Consider the following 24,925-nt stretch of genomic DNA (forward strand, 5'->3'; position numbering starts at 1 on the left):
TATGAAATAAGTCCAGGACCAGCCTATTGGCTCAGGGTGTCTGATCCTCCAAGGGAGGAGTTGTAAAGTTTGATGGCCACAGGCAGGAATGACTTCCTGTGACGCTCAGTGTTGCATCTCAGTGGAGTGAGTCTCTGGCTGAATGTACTCCTGTGCCCACCCAGTACATTATGTAGTGGATGGGAGACATTGACCAAGATGGCATGCAACTTAGACAGCATCCTCTTTTCAGACACCACCGTGAGAGAGTCCAGTTCCATCCCCACAACATCACTGCCCTTACGGATGAGTTTGTTGATTCTGTTGGTGTCTGCTACCCTCAGCCTGCTGCCCCAGCACACAACAGCAAACATGATAGCACTGGCCACCACAGACTCGTAGAACATCCTCAGCATCGTCCGGCAGATGATAAAGGACCTCAGTCTCCTCAGGAAATAGAGACGGCTCTGACCCTTCTTGTAGACAGCCTCAGTGTTCTTTGACCAGTCCAGTTTATTGTCAATTCGTATTCCCAGGTATTTGTAAACCTCCACCATGTCCACACTGACCCCCTGGATGGAAACAGGGGTCACCGGTACCTTAGTTCTCCTCAGGTCTACCACCAGCTCCTTAGTCTTTTTCACATTAAGCTGCAGATAATTCTGCTCACACCATGTGACAAAGTTTCCTACCGTAGCCCTGTACTCAACCTCATCTCCCTTGCTGATGCATCCAACTATGGCAGAGTCATCCGAAAACTTCTGAAGATGACAAGACTCTGTGCAGTAGTTGAAGTCCGAGGTGTAAATGGTGAAGAGAAAGGGAGACAAGACAGTCCCCTGTGGAGCCCCAGTGCTGCTGATCACTCTGTCGGACACACAGTGTTGCAAGCACACATACTGTGGTCTGCCAGTCAGGTAATCAAGAATCCATGATACCAGGGAAGCATCTACCTGCATCGCTGTTTAATGTATATATACACTTACTGTATATTTTTTTATTTATTTATCATGTATTGCGTTGTACTGCTGCCAGAAAGTTAACAACTTTCATGACCTATATCAGTGATAATAAACCTGATTCTGATTCTATCCTGCCTGATAATTCCTCAAAGAATTCCAACAGATTTGTCAGGCAAAATTTCCCCTTGAGAACCATGCTGACTTTGGCTGTCTTTATCCAAGTACCCCAAAACCTCATCCTTCATAATGGACAGCAACATCAGATTAACTGGCCTATAATTTCCTTTTTACTGCCTTCCTTCGTTCTTGAAGAGTGGAAAGACATTTTCCATGTACTGAGGTATAATAGAAAAACTTAGTTTTATGTAGATCATTTCACAACACTTGATGTTGTAAAGGAGAAAGTAATAATGAAATACTTTAAATCTTAAACAGTAATAATAATGGTAGAAATAAATTTCTTGCTCTCTGTCCAATTTACCAATCTTTCCAGTTCACTTCGCTGTTTCTTATATTTAGGCTCGGTGGGCAAATTGTCCCCCTACTGTTCGTATTTGGTACTGCACTGTTTTTTTTCCCTCACCATCTTGTGAATTCTGTTTTGTCAGGTCAATGGTTCACAATATTGGATTTAATTAATTGTGTGGCTGTGGTGACCAATGGCTGCCTCATTGTATTCACTTCAGAGTTTGGGAGGGAGAAGCCTCTTTATGAAAAACTTCTCATTCTGATTGCATTTGAGGTACGCAATCGGTATTGATAATTATTGGTTGTCAATAGTCTCCTGTAAAACGCTGCTACGATATTTGAACCAGCTAACTCCTATTACATGTGTGTGTTATAATTCATAAGGTACAACTTCTGCATTTTAATTAATCTTTAAAATTCTGTGATGGAGAGAAAACAAGCTCATGCCTTAATGAAAAAATGTTTTGTGACACTGGGTGGTATAATAGGTAAATCACCAAGCTTTCTTTAGGAGTTCAGTTCTAACAGCATTTAGACAAAAGATTCCTTCTGTCGCAAATATTTTAAAAAATTTAAATGAACCTGATTTGTCTCAGTTAATTAGATGAAATAAGCTGATAATTCCAGTTTATAATACCAGTTACAAACTGCTCAACATTCTACTGTATATGTCATAGAGCACTACAGTACAGTAACAGGCCCTTCAGCCCATCTTGTCAATGCCAGCATGGTCTTCTGCCTGGTCCCACCTACCTGCACCTGGGCCAGAGTCCACCTTGCCTATCTCACCTATGTTCCTACCCAAACTTCTCTTAAATGTTACATCGAATTAGAACTTGTGTATTAAAATTTATAAGCATTCATGCAATGTATTGAAACAATTTGTGTTCTAACTATTTAATAATATTTTTAAAAACTATCTTTTTAGCATACTTTGTTTGTTGTGAAATTTCTGCTGTCAACGTTCCTGCCAGGCATTTCCAAAAATATAAAATTAGCAATAAGAAAGGTAAGTTTTTAAATTGCAGAATATCAACATAAAATACGCAATTACCAGTAATAATGCCATGTTTAACAATGTTCATTGTGCATGGTTAATTTTAGGAAATATTTAGTTATTGACAACTTTCAAGCTATCAGATTCCCCCTTCTCCAGCCCTGTATCTCTTTCACCAATCAACTTCCCAACTCTTTCCTTCACTCCTCAACCCCCCCCACCAGTTTTACCTATCAATCACCTTCTGTTTCTTCCTCTCCTCCCCCCACCAATAGTTCTGACTCCTCATCTTTTTTTTTCCAGTCCTGATGAAGGGTCTCTTTCCAAAATGCCCACCGTACTCTTTTCCATAGATGCTGCCTGGCCTGCTGAGATCCTCCAGCATTTTGTGTGTGTGTGTGTTTGTGTTGCTTGAACATTCAAGATATGTGCAGTTTATGGTGTTAATGTCTAGCTGTGTGAAATTGCACATGGTCACTGGGCTGTTATGACCAGTAAAGTTTACAAAAATAATGGAATTAGTGATTCCTCTGAAGATTGAAATGTGCCAGTGGGTTTTTTGGCTGTTCACACGCCACTCGTCATATGAGCAGAGGGCACGGTCTATGGCATCACAGCCTTGCACACGTGGCGGCCTTTCCCATTCACAGTGTAGACCAAATCGGACAATGCTGTAGATAGTTCCAGGGCTTTGCTGGGAAACTGTCTTGGGGTTAAAGGGTCAGGAAATGTAAGAAATTTTGGCATTGATCAAGGAGTGGCTGCTAAGCATCGTGGGGGATCAGTTAGTTGGGAGGTAGGCTTCTTGGTTGATGGGAGGGAAGGGTGAGGTGGTAGTGGTGGAGCAGGATAGCTCGCCTGAGCTAGTGGTAGGGAAATGGAGATCAGGCCTGGTAGACAGCGGTTTATGTCACTAGTAAAAGGATGAATAAAAGATCTTGTTGGGTGCTGGAAATGCTCGGCAGGCCAAGCAGTGTCTATACTGAAGAAAACAAATTTAAACTTTCATTATTGAGGGGATATCAAACTTGCTAGTTATTGGGCTGCATTGCTTACAAAGGGGGGGGGGCTGACTCATTTGGTATGATCATTGGGTGCAGGATGCATTCTGGGGTTTCAATTTAATATCAGATAATGTATACAACCTGAAATTCTTACTCTTGATAGACATCTACGAAACAGAGAGGGGGAAATGTAGAAAAATGTTAGAACCACAAAGCCCCCCTCCCCCTCCCACACAGAAGCAGCATCAGCCCTCTCTTCTCCCCCCACTTGCTCCACCTAAAGCACCAACTGCTCCCCCCAACCACCACCCACCATGCAAGCAAAAACAATCCCAGAGACCATGATCTAGAGTCCTTCTAGTGTTGGCTATAGTTCTAGAGGTATCATGTGGAGCCACTGGCTGGGTTTGTGGCTTAGGCAGGTACAAGGCCAGTGAGAGCTGTCCAGAGTGGGTGCAGGATGGTGGTTTCTCTGGGCATTGCCCAAAGGAGAGCCAGGTAAGGGGATAGAGTCTTGGAGTAGCTCTAGCCTTGTGGCACAGGCAAGTAAACAACACAAGCCCGGTGACAGTGCAATTCGACACGAGTAGTCCACATGTGGAATGCACCATGTGCTTCTGGAAGTTATAGAAGTGATTTCTACTCTGTGCACCACTGAATGCCACAGGCTACAGTGTTTACTAGTACATTGGATGTAGAGAGCACCGGGAAAGATTGTTGAGGCTTTACGTGTTCACATTCTGTTCCTTTTCATTTGTATTTTGTCATTGGGATTGGATGGTGTGACATACAGGAATCAACTTTTAGGTGTTGAGTTGGATCATGACCCACTGACAACCAACCACTGGGAAACCATTAGTTTCCAGAGAAGAGGTGGTTGGACCATTAGCCCTTTCGCTGATAAAACCAGTCCCCTGCCAGATATCTGTGAGAGCTGGAATCTCCAGTAGGTCAATGGGATGTCTGCATTAGTCAGTAGTCTGTCCCTACTGGGATTTTGTAATGAGTAGCCTCCAGCCAAGATACAATGGTGAACATGATTCTCAAAGTACTAGATGTCAGGGCAGACCATTAAATGAAGGCAAAGCAGAGTATTTGCATCTCACGCCCTTTCCTTGCAGTTGATAGCCACGGACACCAGCCATCAATCGGGGTTCATTGGTGTGTGGGAGATCGTGACCCAGCCACACTGGCAGTGATGATGCTTCCATTTTAGAGTTGATTGTGATGTGACATTGCCCAGTGACATTTCTAAGGTGCAATCTCTGTTGGAGGGTGGATATGAGTATGAGACCACTCCCTTCCCACAAAGGAATGGACAAAGAATGTCACCAAGGGATATCAATCAATGTAATTCAAAATAAAACTGCAGACACTGGAAACTGAAATTAAAGCAGAAAATGCTGGGGAAAATGTGTCAGCAAGTCAGGGAGTTGCTATAGATTTCATTTCGGTCTACGACAGTGGTCCCCAACCACCGGGCCACGAAGCATGTGCTACCGGGCCATGAGAAAACAATATGAGTCAGCTGCACCTTTCCTCCTTTCCTGTCACGCACTGATGAACTTGAACATGGGGTTGCCAACTGTCCTGTATTTGCTGGGACATCCCGTATATTGGGCTAAATTGGTTTGTCCCTTACGGGACCACCCTTGTCCCGTATTTCCCCTGCTAAGGTAGTGCATTCCATTGAAACCTTGCGTGCCGAAATGGCGTAAAGCGAAGAAGCAATTACCATTAATTTATATGGGAAAAAATTTTGAGCTTTCCCAGACCCAGAAAATAGCCTACCAAATCATACCAAATAACACATAAAACCTAAAATAACACTAACATATAGTAAAAGCAGGAATGATATGATAAATACACAGCCTATATAAAGTAGAAATAATGTATGTACAGTATAGTTGGGAAGATGAAGGCAAAGCTGATTTGTGGGGAAAAATCTGAACATATGCACATGTGCACATCACATGCGCACGTCACGTATGCGTACACAGGTGCCCGCGCAAGGTCATGGTAGTCTTTCCTGGGTTAAAGTGTCCCAGGATTTGACTTATACTTTGGTCCCTTATTTGGGAGTGAGAAAGTTGGCAACCCTAACTATGAAAGACATGTTGAGGTGAGTTTAACCCTACTTGAACACCCCCCTCCCCCGGTTGGCTGGTCCGCAGGAATATTGTCAATATTAAACCGGTCCGCGGTGCAAAAAAGGTTGGGGACCCCTGGTCTATGACACTTCCCTCCTACCCTTTTCCAGTTTTGATGGTGTGGAAGAAGATGCTTTGGTGATGGGATGAGTTGAGTTGGCTTGATGAGCTACTAGGACTGTCTAATGTGTTGTTAATAGTGGGAGCTGTCCAACAGGCTAGACCAATGCAAGAAGGGGGATGAGAAACAGACCATAAAAAATGCTGGAAAACTCTCCAGGTCAGGCAGCATCAGTGAAAAGAGCCAATGTTTCAGTCTTCATCGGAATTGAGAAAGAAAATTGTATTAGTCAGGGTACCCACAAAATGTAGTGAAATTACTTCCTAGAGATGCTGCCTGGCCTGCTGCATTCACCAGCAACTTTTATGTGGGTTGCTTGAAATTACAAGAATGGCTCTGATGGACTGAACACATGATAGAGGGGATAAGATACCAAGGTTGTGTAACTTATGACTGATGTATTATTTGGGATTCTAGATCATGTTTGACACATTAGTCTATGCACAGTAGGAAGGATGGCAGATGGAAATGTTTTTGATATAGACCAGAGGGAAGCATGTTAGAGGATTTAATGTTGTCTAGAAGGCAGCTATGTGCCTAGACAGATGATATGGTTTTGTTGCTTGATGTAGAGTCAAGTTCTAACAGTGCAAGAGGCTGCAGATAGACAGATCAGAGTGGAAGTGGGATACATCAATGTGTTAGGCATCTGCAAGCTCCTGTAGATGGATTGCAAGTGGACTGCAAAGCAATCTCCCAATTAGTATTTGGTTTCTTCAGTGTAGAGGAGGTCACATTCTGAACACCAAATGCAGTTCACTAGACTGGAAGAAGTGCAAATGAATCACCACTTTTACCTGTTTAGGTCCTGGGATGGTGGGAAGGGAAGCGGTGAAAACACCTCCTGAGGTTGCATTTAAAAAGTTCTATACAGTGGGGAGTGGTAGGCAAGAACAGAAGAGCAGATGAGGAATGAAGGGGAAAGATTGTGTGTTTAGTGGTGGAATCTTCTTAAAGGGGACAGAAACTGCAAAGCATACATTGAGCTTGTAGCCTGGTGGGATGGAGTGCAATGACCAGGGGAAGTTAATGAGGGCCATCTGTGAAATTAAGGAGTTAATGTCATTAAGGGCAGGGCTGGTCACGTGCCCTTGCCTCTTGCCTTCTGAATGTGCAGTGGTATGCACATTACTACCACGGGGGTGGGGAGAAAGATGGTGGACAGTGCATTAGCTTAGTAATTGTTCTACAGTCACGTCAGTAAACACACTGGTCAGATTAGAGCAAAACTCTGAAATGAGTTTTTTTTAAACTTCTAAATTTACGATTGTTACTGTTGCTGTAAATAGCTGATATTTATGCAAGTGATCAGTGTGTAATGGGACTCAATTGTATTTGTTACTCTAGGAAAAATATGAAGCACAAAAGATAATGGAAACTGAAACACAACAAATCCTGTAAGTAGCTGATCTAATTGCCTTGTATTCTGAGTCTTAAATTGCAATGAGCACTATTTAATATTTTACCATCCCTTTATAAAGCATGAAAATGTTGAACAAAGTAGTAGCAAATTGAAGCAATGTATGATAATCAATGGAAAACTATTCAAGTTCATGTTTAAATGTCATTCAACCACACATGAATACAGCCGAATGAAACGGTGTTATTCCAGGGCCAAGGTGCAAAACACAGTACCAACAGTCATACACAGCACAAGGCACAGATAGCACATACAAGACAGCAGTAAAACACAGTCACACACTCACAAAAATATAGTCCAAGTTCCTGAGTCCATAAACATTGCAGCAGTCTGCAATCGAAAGCAATACTTCTTGTCTTTGGCCAAGCAAACACTGGAGGACAACACCAATTCCAGCATGGAAGGCGTGCTACCCCACCTCCATCACTCCAGTGGAGTGCACAGACTCCAACACCACTCTCCTGGGCGGCTGCAAGCAAGCAATACTGCAGTTTTAGGCCTAGCCCTTGCTATGACTAAGGCCACGCAGTTCACCTGCCATACACCAATAAAACAGTGAATCCGACTTGCAGCTACCTATGTTACCAATATCCAACAGGGTCTTGCGATAAGAAAAAAAGCGACTAAGACACTGACTTGCTATTAGGCTGCACACTGCCTTTGTGCACTGACACAGGCAGCAGCGCAATCCACACCAAGTCCAGCTCCTTCAGTTTCTCCACCAACGAGCAACTTGCTGATGGGATAGACCTACAGTGCTTTAAGTTCTTGAAGTCTAGCAGGGTCTTGTGATCGCAACAAATGCATTTTTTTTTTAGAAGTCCATAAGACCTTTGGTTGGACCCGTAGAAGCCACTGAGCCCGAGTGTGTCGCCATCTTAGCGGAAGCAGAATTGTAATAGCTGTTCAGTGGTTAAACTCAGCATCCCCTAAATTGACATTGATGCTAATAGTGTTATTACAATTGCTGCTTACTACAAAAATTGCAAAAAGTTATTAAAGTGAATATTAAAATTCATCAACTACTTAATGATGGCTTTCTTCCAATTTAGTGTCTTGGATTGGTGCCTCGTAGGTACAAGAATCTGTACATCAGGGTGAAACTCCAGTGCTGCACTATCTAAGCTGTCTTATTTGAAATAAGGAATTGTGTTCAGACCCTGTGCCCTGTTGCCCATGGGTGTATTCTAAGAGCAAACAAGTTCCCCTGGTATCTTTATTAACCACAACCATGCCACTCATTTCAGTATGGGATCTTACTCTGTGCAATGAGTTATTGCATAACAAATTAGTCATCTCTTGCTTAAGAGACAGAATTTTTAACTGTGTGACTAGGAGACCTTTCTGAAGCAGTCCTACTTTTTGATAGTCCTAATTTAGGTGGGCATGGGGAGGGATTGTAAGTGGTAAGTAGTGACCATAACTCTAAATTTAAAGGTGGTTACGGAGAAGTACAAGAAGTTCAAGTATGAAGAAGTAAAGGTGGTTACGGAGCAGACAACTAGGTGCTGCATTTGGGGAAGACTATTTTCAATATGACCTGGTAAAAAAAAGACTGGGATAGCTACTTACAGATAAATACATGGCAGGTGGGAGTCATTCAAAAATGGGGTAGTGAGTGTTCTCATAATGGTGAATGGTAAGGAGCACTAGATGTGGAGGGCTAGACAAAGAGAAAAAAGGTAGTTAGTGATGTGTTTGGATGATTGAAATCAGGAGAAGGTATACACGGTGTTAAAAGCTGGGTGGTGTTGTAGGAAAACTTTTAAAAAAACAAGTGAACAGGAGGGCAAAAGAGGGACAAAAACTAGCATTAATGGGCAATCCCGAAGTAAGGTTTGATAGGCCCTTGATTAGTCAGAGCATGAAAGGTTATAGGGTGAAGGCAGGAGATTGGGGTCGAGCGGGAAATGGATCAGCCATGATGAAACGGCAGAGCAGACTCAATGGGCCGAACAGCCTAATTCTGCTTCTATGTCTTATGTCTTATTCTATAAGGCAAGAGAGTAACCATGGCAACTGAGTTAGGGCTAAAACCGTAGTCTCTACCTTGTCCTAGAGAACATGATGAGATCTCTTACACAGATGCCACAGTAATGTTCACCATCCAGAGGGACACTAGTTGTATGAAGTGGATATAAACTATAAACAGCAAATGTTATTATTGGTTAAGTATTTGTGTCACTTTTAGCTCTGTGGGTGTGTGAAATTAAGAAAGTTCCATCTAATAGATTTTCAGTAAATGTCACAGAAAATTATAGAGTTGATAGTTTGCTTCTGGATGTAAACCTGACATTGTGACGTTTACTCATGAAATTCTTTTAATCATTGAAAAGCAATGCTCTGTGATTTTATATTTTGTATTTTTAAAAGTTTACATTTTGTTGAGTCTGTTCCTTGTGTCACTTACTCTTGTCAGATCATTCAAATTTTACTTTGTCCTTTTGTTTCATCCATAGACAACAATAATGAACAGAGTGGGAGCCAAAGGGACAGACTTCCTCCGTTGAGAGTGACACCTTGATGAGACTGTCTGTACACTCACTCCTGCAACCTCTCTGGACCCTTCCCCCCGCCCCACCCACCCAACTCCCCTTCAGCTATTTCACCCACACCACTGTCCTGTTGTGTGGCAAGTATTATTTTGTTGTTAAATGAGCATTTCCACAAACATTTCAATGTGAATTAAATTTTAATGGTCAAAACCGCAGAATGAAGATGCTTGTTCTGTTTTTTAAATTTCTGTAATTTTAAAGATTCTGAGGCTGGGGCAAGAGATGCCCTTTCTCTGTACACTGCTATCAGTACAGCACTTTTCTGCTTGTCGTATCTGACCAGTGTTACACTATTGTATATTTGTAATTGTGCCAATTACCTTGGATATAAAAATCATTTTGATACTGTGGATGTCTTAAATTAATGTTTGTAGTTCTACTACTTAAGAATAAATCTGTGATTTTGTATCAAATATAGCTTTAAAATGCCTTTCTATTTGTTACATGTTGAACAAAGTTATCTTCTTGCAGAGATCTAACATATTTGGTGATTGGTTCATTCCAAAGAGAACAACATATGTAAAAGTACAAGTCTGATGATTACAAAGCTCTTAAGAATACCTGTGATGTAAAACTTTCTCTGCAGTGTTTTAGGATGTTATTCTGTCAAAACCTTTCTCTACTGACTGGGAGGAACAAATAGCCTCCAGAAGCTATTATTTTTGTGCTGGGATACGTCATTAATTGAAGTGTTCAAAGGTTATTTGAAGCTTTACGACAGAGAGAGGTATGATTTATATGAGACTCATGTGAAACAGATCAATAATTTGGATGCCCAAGAATGAGAAATGAAATAAAGGTGGACACTCCATAGCTGCTATGTTCCCTCTAAGGTGTAGGTGTATATGTACGTGCATGCACACAGATCTTGCTACTAGTGCACAAAGGAATTTAAACTGTGTACAACAGGTTGTCACTCTCTGCCTCGTTGGCATGTTAAGTATATTTCGTCATCATACACAATTATATTTCCTTTTCCAGTTTCTGATGTGGACGGCGTCGATAGTGTGGAGTTTGCGATGATTTGTCTGCAGATTTTAGAATTGGCTTATTCATGCTGTTTTAATCGAAGAAATTATTGATTCACTATGTCGAATCCCAAAGAAGCAAATGGTATGAAGCTCAAAAGTACTGCTGGTTCATTTAAAGAGGAATAGCTTAATGAAACAGTAGAAACTGCAACACCAAAAGCTCATGAGGTCAGGAACAAGAAATATTTATGTACAGTACAGAAACTGGTGTTACCTGTGCGATGCAAAAGTTGCTGGAGAATCTGCAAGTGGGAAGAAGTGGAGTGTTATTTGGAAATTTGACTTCTTAAAGCATCATTTAGCAAGCAAAACACACATATGTACAGTGTGCAAAAGTGCGAAAATCCATCATTACCCGCTGCAGGCATGCTACGTATGTTTTGTGAGAGTGCAGAAGAACGAAAGTGAAAAATGATAAAACCTAGAGGAGATCACTGTCTTACTAACTATGTTTTGCTAGCTGTTAGAATAAATACCTCGAAATATAAAACTCAGTGTGCACATATTGTTGTCACTGAGCAAAAAATTGCCCAGCACAAGATTTTAGCACACATAGAAAGTCAGCAATAAATAGGAGACTCTGCACAATCTTATCACTGTAGAATTTGAAAATAATGTATCTGAGGTAAAAGGACATAAAATAACCCACCAGATTATTGTCTTTCCTTGAAGGAAATATTTAATTATCCTTGGTATAGGTTCATACGTCATAATGTTAATGACAATTGCAGGTTCTCTAAGTTCAAAATTGGAGCAATTAGGATTAAGTGTTAGGATGGAACTTAATATTAAAGAATAAATTTCTAGTTGGTTTGATGTACCAAATTCTATATCAGTTACACATACACAGCTGAAGCTGATGTAACTTTAGGGATCACAGATAACATCTAATAGCTGAAAAGGTTGTTTAAAATACAAATTAATTAAATTGATAATGCAAATATCTCTGATATTTTTATTATCCTAATACAGAATCAATACCTGGTTAGAATTACATTTCTAAATGAAATTTGTGTTTCCATTGCCTGTAGGCCTGGGCCAATTAAAATTATGTCTTTATTCAACCTATGGAACACTATTCTACTACTATTTGTTTGCATTAACTAAATTCACAGCCCCAAAAAATATTTATTTTCTTTGTTTTGGTTGTAGGGAAATGCAGCAGAATTGTTCGAGGCTTAGTGTTTCTAGTAAAGCCAAAGTTTAATGTTTAAATTTTCTAATAGAATTAAGTAAAAGTGTAAAGAATTACTTATTATAAAACAAGGATGCTGAGGTCAGCCTATTTCAGACGTAGCTGTTTGTGATATCACTCAAATGGAAAACTATTGTAATTATTACTCATGTTTATTGTGCAATTTGGAAATAATGGTCAATAATCTACTAAAAAATGTCTTCAAGATTATTATTATGCTTAAGGCAAACTCTCCTTTAAAAGAAAGAATAGTTGCATTGCATATTGGAATGTTAGAATAATAGTTGCATTGATGAACCAGATCAAAAAGGAGAACAAGATTTTAAAATTCTGTAGATTAAAGAAAGGACAAAAACTGCGTGAGGAAAGGGGCTCCAGAACTTTAAGCTTCAGAGAGGAGCGTCTGAATAACAATGAATTCCATGCAGGGAGGAGTAAAAGTTTCTGCAATAAACAGTTATTTAGTCTGGTATTCCATTTTCTTAATGGCATAGACAACTTTAGTCTTCTGAAACATTGAGCCAAATTTCACAGAAGTTACAATGTAAAATTGTGAATACCAGTGGTCGCCATTGTTACTCCAGGAAACTGATACTTGTTATGGAATTCGTGCACATGCTTGGTGTAATAGTGGGACTGGGATGCCACTATTGTGCACACTGTATTTTATATATAGAGGTATTCATTTTAACAGCTAGCAAAACACTGCTGATAAGACGATGATCTCCTCTGGGTTTGTTCACTTTCACTCTCGATCACCTGCACTCTCACAAAGTCCAAATCTGATTCTGGTCCTGTTTGCACCAACTGTATCATTATTTGTTGACTGCAATTGCAGAATGCAAATTTCATTACATGACTCAGATTAATTCTGCAAAGCACAAAGAAGCTGAAAAGGATCACAGTCTACAGGGCCAAACACTCAGTTGTAAGTTAATGGTAAAACAGGAGTGGAAGGAGATTATAAAACCCCAAAATGATTTTAAAAAAAAGACAAAGCAGAATTTAAAAACACTTCCTCTGTGTAAGTGTTTTGCAAGTAATACTCAGTCCACTCACCATCTCTCCAAATACAATGAAATATTTTGATGTAAATTAGATCGAAGTTCATACTGTATGGATTAATGATATTTGTTTCCCCCTTCCCCCCGCCCCAGTAAGGTCATTGAGCCTAGGGAATAGATAACAACAGAAAATGTGCTAGAAATACCCGGCAGGTCAGGCAACACTTATGGGGAAAGGACCAGAGAATCAGGCCAATAGTTTTTTTTTAAATCAGAGCTGGGGAAGAAGTTATTTCAAACACTTCAAGCTTCAGCAAACTGTCAGTGCTGCAGTAGAACAGATCAAGCTACCATGGAATTTAATGCAGACAAGTGTGAGGAGTTGCATTTTGACAGAACAAACGAGGGTCGGGCTTACATGGTTAGTGGTCGGGCACAGAGGGATCTAGCTCCATAATTCTTTGGAAGTGCTAAAGAGAGCTGTTGGCACATTGACCTTCATAAATCCAAGTATTCAGTACAGGAGTTAGAATGTTATGTTGAAGTTGTATAAGACATTAGTGAGGCCTAATTTAGAGTACTGTGCGTAGCTTTGGTCACCTACCTACAGGAAAGATGTAAATAATGTTAAAAGAATGCAGAGAAAATTTACAAAGATGTTGCCAGGACTTGAGGATGAGTTAATACGGAAAGGTTGAATATGTTAGTTATTATTCCTCAGAGTGTAAGAGAAATGGAGACACCTCTTTCTCCCGTACTAGGGAGAAAGAGAGCCTGTGATATGTCGAATACTGGTTGAACGAGTAGTCTTTGGAGTACTGCAAGTCTGTGTCTTTGCTGTTGCTTTGCTGCACGCTTGAGTGCTCGGTGGTGGGTGCCGATGCTTTTTTTATGCTGGTGGGGGGGAGGGGGGATCGTTGCTTCGTTGCTGCTTTTGTGCAGGAGGGAGGGGAGCTCAGGGGGGGCCTTGGGGTTCTAACATTTAACTGTTATTCATTCTTTGGGGGCACTCCTCTGTTTTCGTGGATAGTTGCGAAGAAAAAGCATTTCAGGATATATATTGTATACATTTCTCTGACATTAAAAGTACCTTTGAAACCTTTTGAAACTTTGAATGAGGAGAGATTTGAGAGAGGTATATAAAATTTTGAGGGGTATAGATGGGGTTAATGCAAACAGGCCTTTTCCACTGAAGTTGGTTGAAATCAGAACTAGAGGTCATGAGTTAAGGGTAAAAGATGAAATATTTAAGGGGAACATGCGGGAGAATTTCTTTACTCAGTAATTGCTGAGAGTGTGGAACATGCTGTCACCAAAATAGGCGGTTCGATTTCAACATTTAAGAGAAATTTGGACAGGAGGGGTATGGAGAGCTATAGTGTGGGTCGATGGGACTAGGCAAATTGACAGTTCAGCATGGACTAGAAGGGACGAAGGGCCTGTTTCTGTGCTGCAGTGTTCTTTGACTTGACCAGAACGCAGAGGAAGATGGAGGAAAGACTGCAGGTAGCCAGCAAGATGTTTAAGAAGCACTTCCCCTCTTGGCGAGAAGCAAAGACTCAGGGATGTGGTTAGCCATAACTGATTGCTAAAATTGGGATAATGGAACGTGGCATAAGTTTTGTGTAACAGTCTACACCAGGTCAGGTTGCCATGGGGATTAATCTCATTTCCAGATCCCACTGCAGTTTCCAGTGTCACCTAATTTAGCCTACCCTTCCTCTCTCAACACTGTTAACCTTTAAATCCTCTAGTCACAGCTGTTCTTCTTCAGAATTGATTCCTTCAAAGATCCCAGAAGTGATAATTAGGTGAATAGTATAGCCAATCGGGTGGCACCAAACCTTTATCAAGTTGCTGGTGGCTGAGATTGTGCACACACTGAGGAAATAATTTTCTAGTAACGTAGTCCATATTAACACAGATCTCATGCTACCTGCACATAAAATTGCATGAGAAAAATCATTTTAACATTAAATTTCAATGTTAAAAAAACTACTTGTGCATCATAAATATTTGAGGGGGAGAGGGGATTATCAGCCCACATGGCAGATCATCTCATGAAACTTCCAGGGACAAAGCAGAGTTAATACCTGAAGTGAAGTAATTCACAGTGACCCTGTGAATAACCCCTTTTCTTTTTCATGTGGCTGTTAACAGAAGTTAGTGAACATAGGTACAGTCGACATTTCAGGCCGAGACCCTTTGTCAGGACTAACTGAAGGAAGAGTTAGTAAGAGATCTCTTACTAACTCTTCCTTCAATTAGTCCTGACGAAGGGTCTTGGCCTGAAACGTCGATTGTACCTCTTCCTAGAGATGCCGCCTGGCCTGCTGCGTTCACCAGCAACTGTGATGTGTGTTGCTTGAATTTCCAGCATCTGCAGAATTCCTGTTGTTAGTGAACATAATTGCTTTTTCACCGATAACAGTGATTAGACATTCTCTCATCCCTCTCCCATTTTGCATTTTGGTCTGCAACCTCTTCACTCTCTCAGAGTTCTGATGAAGGATCTTTGATGAGATCTTCACTGATGCTGACTGTTGAGTGTTTCTGACGTTTTCTGTTTTTATTTCAGATTTCCAGCATTTGTGGGGCTTTAGCTAAAATGTCCAGACAATTTGTTTCTTCCGGGTTGTTGGTTGAATTTATATTTCCAATGAAAGGTTTACTGAACCTTTTCATTCGGTAAATAGCAGAAACCCTGTAAAAACCGTGTCATCATTGGTATCTGCATACAGCCCGTTGAAAAGATCACCACCAATGACTTGTAGCCATACTTGATCGCCATGTTGTAACTGCAGCAGTGTGCCCCCTGAAGCCTGATCCTCACTGCTCTGATAACTATCAAATGTATTCAGGGTCTGAATACCATTTTTGTACAGGGAAACCCTTACATGCTTAACATAGACAGTGATGTGATAGACAAAGTAGTAAACCCCAGAAAATTCACATGTAAATTTCCCTGTGGTAGGGTCATAGTGATTTTGGTTGTTGTAAAAGATTTTTTCAAATTTAATTGGAGTACCTGAACGTGGCATCTTGGAAAATTCTGTCAATCCAACACTGAAAGCACTATTCCTTATCAGGGCATTTTCACCAGTGTTTCCCTTTTCACCTTTCACCCCTTTACTTCCCTTTACACCTTGAATTCCAGGATTCCCACTTGATCCTTTGGGGCCCACCTCTCCTTTTGGACCTGGCAAACCCTTAGGTCCTACAGGACCTGGTAATCCAATGTCTCCCTGAGCTCCAAAAGGTCCTTCTTCTCCCTTTGGACCTCTAGGTCCTAAATCCCCTTTGATGCCCTGTTTCCCTTGAAGCCCAATTTCCCCCTTTTGTCCTTTAAGTCCAAGTGGCCCAGCAATTCCTTTTGGTCCCATTTTGCCTGGTATTCCTTTAGTTCCTTGTTCTCCTCTTCTTCCTTTTATACCTGGTCCAGCAGGGGGTCCTGGAATCATAAAACATTACAATAATTCTGGAAGCACAGATTGGAAGCGCTCTTTTATTTAAAAAAAAAAGTGCTAAGGTTTCCAATCACAAACGAGAAAATCTGCAGATGCTGGAAATCCAAGCAACACACACAAAATGCTGGAGGAACACTTTTCCATAGATGCTGCCTGGTCTGCTGAGTTCCTCCAGCATTTTGTATGAAGTGCGAAAGTTTTTCTATTTTGGTTCATGAATTATACCTGTGTGTCAAACTTACACTTTCCTGTTGCCTCCAATCAATTTGTTTTATGTCTTAGTAGAAAATAGCTGATCAGTGCCTATTGCTATTTATGCATAACTCAGAAGGTTACTTTAAAACTTTTGAACACAGTAAATGCAAGATTACTAAGGCACTGTTCATCTTTATCTCTGATTACTGTAATACCATCTTGCAATTCAGAAGAATAAGGGGGGACCCCGTTGAAACCTATTGAATGCTAAAGGCCTTGATAGAGTAGATGTGGAGAGTATGTTTCCTATAGTGGAGGAGCTTCAGACCAGAGAATATTGCCTCAGAATAGAGGGACATACTTATAGAATAGAGATGAAGATGAATTTCTTTAGCCAGAGTGTGGTGAATCTGTGGCATTCATTGCTGCAGGCAGCTGTGGGGACCAGGTCATTGGGTATATCTAAGGCATAGGATGATAGATTCTTGATTGGTCAGGGCATGAATGGATATGGAGAAAAGGCAGGAGAGTGGGACTGAGAAGAAAATGGATCAGCCATGATGAAATGGCAGACCAGACTCGATGGGCCAAATGGCCTAATTCTGCGCCTGTAACTAATGGTCTTACGATTTAGATAGATTAGGAGAATAGGCAAAGAAGTGGCAGACGGAATAGTGTATGGAAGAGCGTGGTCAGGCACTTTGGTAGAAGGAATAAAAGCTTTCTAAATGAATATACGTAATACATTAATGAACAAGACCAAGGAAAATAAATGAATATTCTCTAAATGGGGAGAAAATTCAGAAATCAGAGGTACAAAGAGACTTGGGAGTCCTAGTGCAAGATTCACTAAAGGTTAACTTACAAGTTGAGTCAATGGTAAGAAAGGCAAATGTAATGTCAGTATTAATTTCGAGAGGACTAGAATATAAAAGCAAGGATATAATGCTAAGGCTTTATAAGGCATTGGACAGACCACACTTGGAGTAATGTGAACAGTTTTGGGCACCTTATCTAAGAAAAGATATCTGGCATTAGAGAAGGTCCTGAGGAGGTTCACAAGAACGATCCCAGAATGAAAGTGTTAACATGTGAGGCTATGGGTCTGTACTCACTGGAGTTTAGAAGATTGAGGGGGGATTTCATCTAAGAAAGGATGTGCTGGCATTGGAGAGGGTCCAGTGGAGGTTGGTGAGATCCCAGCAATGAAAGGGTTGATGGTAGAGGAACATTTGACAGCTCTGGGCCTATACTCGCTGGAGTTTAGACGAATAAGGTGGGGGGGGGGGCAGAATCTCACTGAAATCTGTCAAATATCGAAAGGTCTAGATAGAGTGGAAATGGAGATGATGTTTCCAGTGGTGGGGGAGTCCAGGTCTAGAGGGCATAACCTCAGAATGGAAGGACGTCCCTTTAGAACAGCGATGATGGGGAATTGTTTTTGTCAGAGGATGGTGAATTTGTGGAACACATTGCCGACAGATGGGTGTAGAACCAAAATCATTGTGTATATTTAAAGCAGAGGGTGTAAGTTCTTGATTGGTAAGGGTGTCAAAGGTTGTGGGGAGAAGGCAGGAGAATGGGGTTGAATAGGATAAATCAGCCATGATCGAATGGTGGAGACTTGATGGGCCGAATTGCCTAATTCTGCTTCTATGTCTTATGGTGTAAAAAGGCCACCTCCACTTACACTATAGAATGCTGCCAGGCCAGATGAAATGTGAAGCATGAACTTCATGCATAATGGCTCCTACCTGGCTTTCCAGGTTCACCTTTAGGCCCCTGAGGTCCCATGGGTCCAGATTTCCCAACTTCACCTATTTAAAGAAGTTATGTGAGAATTATTTTACCATATCTTTATGCAAGTCAAAATATGCAGAATTCTGTGTGGCCTAATACAGCTTCAAAGGCAAGGTTAATCCGTGGATCTGGAGCATGCTGGTGTAGAAATTAATAGAATAGTTTATCACAACTCATTTAGAGTTTACTCAGAATTAACCTACAGTTTTGCAATGGTTGAGTAGAACATTCTGCATGGCATTTGCCAATAATAAATAAATAAAAATTCTGTGGAAATCTAGAAAATATAAGGCAGGCCTCCATTTAAGAGATAAATGATTCGCTACACCATACAATGGCCAGAGAACACATCACTTATATCTAACACACATCGTGTGCAGTTTGATTATCGTATAGTTTAGTGTCCTTTAATTAGCACACATTATAATCTTGAAATTTCTTCAGATAAGCACCAGAATAACATTTTAACAGCAAGCTAAACTGGATGTAGAAACATTAATTGATTAACATTTGACATTCAGTGGATTATTGTGAATAGAGCGCTTATTGGCACATTTACCCCTGCTTCAGCCCCACAAGTTGAAAATAAACATTGTTTCATTATTGCAATTATTGAAATACCTTCATGATTGACAAAGGTTTAAAAGTTCTGAGTCTTGGTTTTCTAAGTTCAGGTTTCTTCACTGATTTACAATGACAGTTTGAGCTGTACTCAAACTGCAACTGTATGAAGTTGCTTAAGATTTTGAAGGAAATTCTGGCATTTGAAATCTGATGTCAGCAAATTAAGAGCACAGGTCCTGCCCAGAATTGAAAACTTGGTAAGAGAGGTGTTCACATGGTAGACCGTGTAAGGCTCCAGTTATGAAAAGCAATAAAGCCTCATTGTCACAACACTCTACCTGTGTCTCCTTTGTCACCCTTGGAGCCATCCCGCCCATCTCTTCCAGGAATGCCATTATGACCAGGGTTTCCAGGAATTCCAGGATGTCCAGCTCTGCACAACTCCGTTCCAATCATCTCAACATTCACCAGAGAAATTGATACAAAAAGCAACCAAATCTGCATCTTGGATTCAAATCCTCAGAGCTTTGACACTGCAAACCTAAAGACAGTAATCAAAAGAGTTTCACTGCAGGCTGTGGAACTGAAAAACCAAGCAATGATTTTGGTTTAAAGAAAGTTATTACTGCAAAATTATTTTGAAATTCTTTCATGATGGAAAGGAAATTTGTTGTGGGTGGTATGGTATTACAAGATATGCAAACATATTTGACAGAGTAAGTGGAGGATGGATAGCTAAATTAGATGAACAAGGCAGACCAAGTGAAACCTAAGGAATTAAAGACTTTGGTAAGCATGCAGAGTGGTCAGTTGAATGGGTTCAGAACTATTACAATGATTGTTGGCCAAAGACCAACTAAATGGGAATCAGAAAGTACATTTGTAAATGATTTATTGAAGAAATAACTACGGCTGAAAAAAAATCAGACGATGCTAGAAACATTTAGTATGTCAAACAAATTGAGTTAACATTTCAGCTTGAAGACACTTCATCAGATCAGAGACAGACAGATAAAAAACATATATATACTTTTAAGGAAAGTGTCAGGAAGGATGAGTGGGACAAAAGGAATATCCATGATGGGGTAAGAGTGGGATTGCAGGGTTTGAGTCTTCTGGTGAAATGATCAATGAGGACAGTTCAAGTCTGATGATGTTTCTTTGAAGGTGTTACGTATTGCTTACGCCAGAGCTGGAAGAAACATCAAGTGGGTCATTTTCTCTGCTGGAGAGAGAAAACAGGCGAATGACCTGAAGCAGAAATGACAGTTCTAAAGCAGGCAGAGAATGTGAGAGAGCTATCGTTGGAATATATAATATTGAGTCTTGTAGGATGGAATATGTCCAAATGAGGAGCTGGTCCTCAAGTTCATGTTGGGCTTTGCCGTAACAGCGCAGGCAGGAGATTACAGACAAAAAGATCTAGAAGAGTGGGATGGTGAACGACACTGCAAGGCTATAGAAGCTTACAGTTATGGATTAATTACTGGAGTCTTCCAAAGTAATCATCCAATCAGCGTTTAGTTCTTCTGATGTAGAGTAGACCACTTTGTGAACATGAATAAACTTGTTCTGATAGAGACAATGGATTGAAGTCTACTGACCTCTGCTGGAAAACAGAGAGAAGTGATATATGTAAAGCATCTTTATAATCTAATAATAACTTCCAGACTTCTCGAGGTAATGCTTACATAATTACATGAACACTGAAATGTGAGCTGGTAGGCTTAATTCCAACATTCCAATTCCCAGCATTGCTTCTCAGTTGCCTTCAAAGGACCAATAGCATGTGTAGTGGATGTCAACTGATAAGGTTGTATGTGTAACTCACACAATAGCTGGTTGCTACTTTCTGAAGGGGAACTTTTAAGCTCATTTACACTTCTTTGGCCTCAAGTCTTCTTGGTCTTTCTCTTTCTGTGTGCACCTCCCCAATCCACCACTCCCCTCCATAACATAGGTCTGGCAGCAGACCCTGGGGATCTTCAGGATCAGAGTCTATACAGTTTATCATTTGTTTGAAAGATGATACTATCAATGGTGGAACCAACATTTATTGTCCATGAGAAGGATAGGGAGCCACCTTCCTGAACAGCTACAAACTATGAAAGTTTCCCACAAGGATGTTAGATTTGAAGTTTCAGGGCTTCTCGAAGTTCCCTGTAATAATGAAGGGATGATGATTGTTGTGTATTTAATATTTCAATAATATTTGAGTAATCTTGTATATATAAATATATATATTTCATTAATAATTTTTGTCTATTTACATAATTCATTACAGGTTATATGTATAAATTCGTGAATTTTATGTATTACGCTGTACTGCTGCCACAAAAAAATATTCACGACATATGTGAGTGATGATTGGTTCTCTATTGTGGACTGAGAGTGGGAAGGGGACAGGGAGAGAGGAATCATGGTTGGAAAAAGGGAAGGGAGCAGGAAGCACCAGAGAGACATTCAGTAATAGTCCCACATCCCTCCTGCAGTGCTCCACCCTCTTTCATCACTCAACATCCTTTGCTCCCACAAGATTTACTAACTCACTCTCCACTCCACATTGGCAAATACACTACTGTGCAAAAGTCCTAGGCACCCTATCTATACATACTGTGTGTATCAAAGACTTTTGCACGGTACTGTATATAGGTGAATGTACACATTCTTTCTCCCAAGGTTGGAGAATCAAGAACTAGACAACATAGGCTTACGGTGAAAGAGAAGAGATTTATTAAGAACCTGAAGGGCAACATTTTCAGCCGGAGGTGGTCCGCATATGGAACAAACCACCGGAGGAAGTGATTAAGGGAGGTACAATAGCGATGTTAAAGAACATTCAGAGAGGTAGATGGATAGGAAAAGTTAAGGGGAATATGGGCCAAATGTAGGCAAGTGGGACAAGTTTAGATGGGAACCTTGGTTGTCATGGACCAGTTGGGTTAAAAGGCCTAGTTCTTGCTGCATCTAATACAAAAACACAATGGTGAATTATACTTGAACATTGATATGTATTTTGTTGTATGAGTTATTTACAAATTCCAGTAAAGTTAAATATGAGTCTAATTATCTCAAATTTTAAGGCAATACTTATCACAGAGTTTTACAAAACCACCAGCAAAACAACTTTACAAGTTGTAACTTTAGATCCCTGATAGAACTCACCTACAAGGTGGAGGTTGTAGAACAAGACCCACTCCAGAATCTAGACAGCAGTATATCATCCAGGTGGCTTCAGTGCAGTGCAAAGAATGTACCATTACTGAAAATTCAGACTAATGACTGACCCACTCACCTTCACAGGTGGATGATAAAGATACCTTGGTGCTAGTGCCTGAGACATTTATCCCTCAGGCAAGTGCACTAAATTAGACTGTCAAATAGCACAAAATCAGAATAGCTCAACCTCTAGAGACATAAAACTAGCTCTAAAGAAATTTGCGATACCTTAAACCTGCAGAAGGTGCAAATCCTTTACTTCAATTGTATTAACAATAATCAAAAAAGCTTGTATCTTCACACACGACTTGCACTCACAGTTCTGCGTTGCATTAGTGGATAAGACAGCACCACAGTTAAAGCTGAGACCTCTGCTCAACATGCAACATGATCACAATTTACAGCTGTTTTATCTCATTCCATCTCCATGCACATAACACTACAACTACATTACTTCCTTAGCAACCTTGTTGCTGTACTTAATGTCTGAGCAATTTGATCACCAAAATATTTTTCGTGTTTTAAAGACCTAGAAGAAGGACATTCAGTGTATTGAGTTCAAAGAGTAACCCCTTTAGAAACATAGGAACTAGTCCAGAATCTAACGAGTTTTGAAAAATTATCACTAATGCATCCACTATTTCTTGGGCTACTTCTTTGAGCACTCTAGGATGCAGACCATCTGGCCCTGGGGATTTATCTGCCTTCAATCCCTTCAATTTACCTAACACCACTTCCCTACTAACATGTATTTCGCTCAGTTCCTCCATCTCACTGGACCCTCTGTCCCTTACTATTTCTGGAAGATTATTTATGTCCTCCTTAGTGAAGACAGAACCAAAGTAATTATTCAATTGGTCTGCCATGTCCTTGCTCCCCATAATCAATTCACCTGTTTCTGTCTGCAGGGGACCTACATTTGTCTTTACCAGTCTTTTCCTTTTTACATATCTATAAAATACATATATAGTCCCATTCCTTCAATTATTTCAGTGCAACCTATTTTCTCTAATATACCCATTAACTTCCCTGTGATTCTCCTGTCACCATCTACACTGAGGACAACTTATATTTTCCAATTAATCCACATGTATGTCTTCACGATGTTGGAGGAAACCAGCACACTCAAGGAAAACCCTCGCAATCACAAGGAAAATCCGCAAACTCAATATAGGCAGCCCCTGAAGTCAGCACTTCAGATGGGTCACTGAATTTCTGCAGTACGTTGCACCTCACCTAAATACAGACATTAATCCAAGTACTATTAAGTACATCATTTAAAGTTATGCTGAGTATAATTTCACTTTGTATAGATGGGTTTTAAATGAGAATGATTGAAAAAGTGAAAATAAATTGTAATTCATGCAGTATATTTAATTAAATAAAGCACTACCAACTTACTGCATCAGCTGCCACCTCCGTGTGGATACACTTCCAAATGCACCATTCCAAATAAAAATCAAAATTTCCAAGTAGAATTAGTAAACCATATTAATTATTAATAAATGCAATCTATCAAAGACAAACTAGAAAAAATAGAGTTCCAACGATATCCCTCCTACTCGAGTTAAACAGCTTCAATTTTAATAAATGATTAATAATTATGTTGGCAAATTCCTAGTTTTAGGAAAACAAATTACTTCTTGGTTCACCAGATCCTGTTTCTCTGGTAGAACTGTGAAAAAATTTATCAGTTCTATACTTACTTGGCTCAGAGCAGTTTGTAAAAAGTTGTGGATTGAGAAAGGTAATTTTGTTCAATGGGTCTTTTCTGACCAAGAGAGATCACAACTCACATCAACTTGTTGCAGTCTCCTCTATTTTCCAACCCTTCAGATATTAATAGATCTGAAATACATTTTATCTTTAGCTTTAGTAGAAATAACCAATAATTTCTTATAGTTTTTCTTTCAGCTCTGTCTTCTAATTTTGATGACTTTCCTACAAATCCACTTCCAGGAATTAGCTGGACCATTTCTAGTTGTATGTCTAACTGGTGAACATCAGGAAGAACAAAGTTGCAAGGAAGGTATGACAGACCACCCCACCCAACAGTTTCTTGCCCAATGTCCTATTTTCCAGCTTGGTTCACGGGTAAAATTCAGAATCAACAGGCAAACCTCAACCTTTCTCAAGGTTATATCAGGACAATGAAATTCTAGAGCTGATTTAGATTATAAAGGCAGAGATATTAGGCATCAAAGCAGGCATGAAGGTGAATAAACTGCTGGACCTGATGAGATGCATGGGTGTGATTGGAGCCAAAGCGGGAGATTTCTGTGTCCTTGATAGAAATGTTTAAAAACAAACAGGAGACAAGCTCCAGATGCTGGAAATCCAAGCAACACATACAAAATGCCGGAGGAACTCGGCAGGCCAGGGAGCATCTTTGGAAAAGAGTACAGTCGACGTTTTGGGCCGAAACCCTTCAGCAGGACTGAAGAAAAAGAAATGAAGAGTCAGAGTTAGAAGGGGGGGGGAGGGAGAAATACGAGGTGATAGGTGAAACCAGGAGGGGGGGCGTGGAGGGGTGAAGTAAAGAGCTGGGAAGTTGTTTGGTGAAAGAGATACAGGGCTTGAAAAGGTTGAGTCTAATAGGAGAGGACATAAGGCCATGGAGGAAAGAAAAGGGGGAGGAGCACCAGAGGGAGGTGGTGGGCAGGCAAGGAGATAAGGTGAGAGAGGGAAAAGGGGCTGGGGAATGGTGAAGAGAGGGGGGATGACCGTTACCGGATAGCCATTAGAGAAATCGATGTTTGTGCCATCAGATTGGAGGCTAGCCAGATAAAATATA

At 40.4% G+C, this 24,925-nt stretch overlaps 2 protein-coding genes across 6 annotated transcripts in view; one reads left to right on the top strand and one right to left on the bottom strand.

Moving 5' to 3' along the window:
- The window catches only part of LOC134349618 (anoctamin-7-like), a 66,750-nt gene extending 51,625 nt beyond the window's left edge, over positions 1 to 15,125 (top strand). Inside the window, exons 18-21 of one of the 2 annotated variants that reach the window (XM_063054206.1) lie at positions 1,550 to 1,683; positions 2,338 to 2,418; positions 7,029 to 7,078; positions 9,561 to 15,125. In XM_063054206.1, coding sequence (XP_062910276.1) covers positions 1,550 to 1,683; positions 2,338 to 2,418; positions 7,029 to 7,078; positions 9,561 to 9,570 — 275 coding nt within the window. In that variant the 3' untranslated portion in view covers positions 9,571 to 15,125. The remainder of the gene's footprint in view (positions 1 to 1,549; positions 1,684 to 2,337; positions 2,419 to 7,028; positions 7,079 to 9,560) is intronic. The other variant, XM_063054207.1, reaches the window with a different exon arrangement.
- Positions 15,124 to 23,571, bottom strand: c1qtnf9 (C1q and TNF related 9). 4 transcript variants are annotated; one of them, XM_063054208.1, is made up of 5 exons: positions 23,533 to 23,562; positions 20,383 to 20,521; positions 19,251 to 19,453; positions 18,303 to 18,365; positions 15,124 to 16,337 (listed from the first exon to the last, which is right to left on the bottom strand). In XM_063054208.1, the coding sequence occupies exons 3-5, from the start codon at positions 19,414 to 19,416 to the stop codon at positions 15,568 to 15,570; spliced, it is 999 nt and encodes a 332-aa protein (XP_062910278.1). In that variant the 5' UTR covers positions 19,417 to 19,453; positions 20,383 to 20,521; positions 23,533 to 23,562; the 3' UTR covers positions 15,124 to 15,567. The 4 variants fall into 4 exon arrangements, with proteins under 4 accessions (XP_062910278.1, XP_062910280.1, XP_062910281.1 ...); XM_063054210.1 differs by lacking the exon at positions 20,383 to 20,521 and having other exon boundaries at positions 23,533 to 23,571; XM_063054211.1 differs by lacking the exon at positions 18,303 to 18,365 and having other exon boundaries at positions 20,383 to 20,518; positions 23,533 to 23,554.
- Between the last annotated feature and the right edge of the window lie 1,354 nt (positions 23,572 to 24,925).

The sequence above is a fragment of the Mobula hypostoma genome, chromosome 7, assembly GCF_963921235.1.
Source record: "Mobula hypostoma chromosome 7, sMobHyp1.1, whole genome shotgun sequence".
In the NCBI taxonomy this organism is placed as follows: domain Eukaryota; kingdom Metazoa; phylum Chordata; class Chondrichthyes; order Myliobatiformes; family Myliobatidae; genus Mobula; species Mobula hypostoma.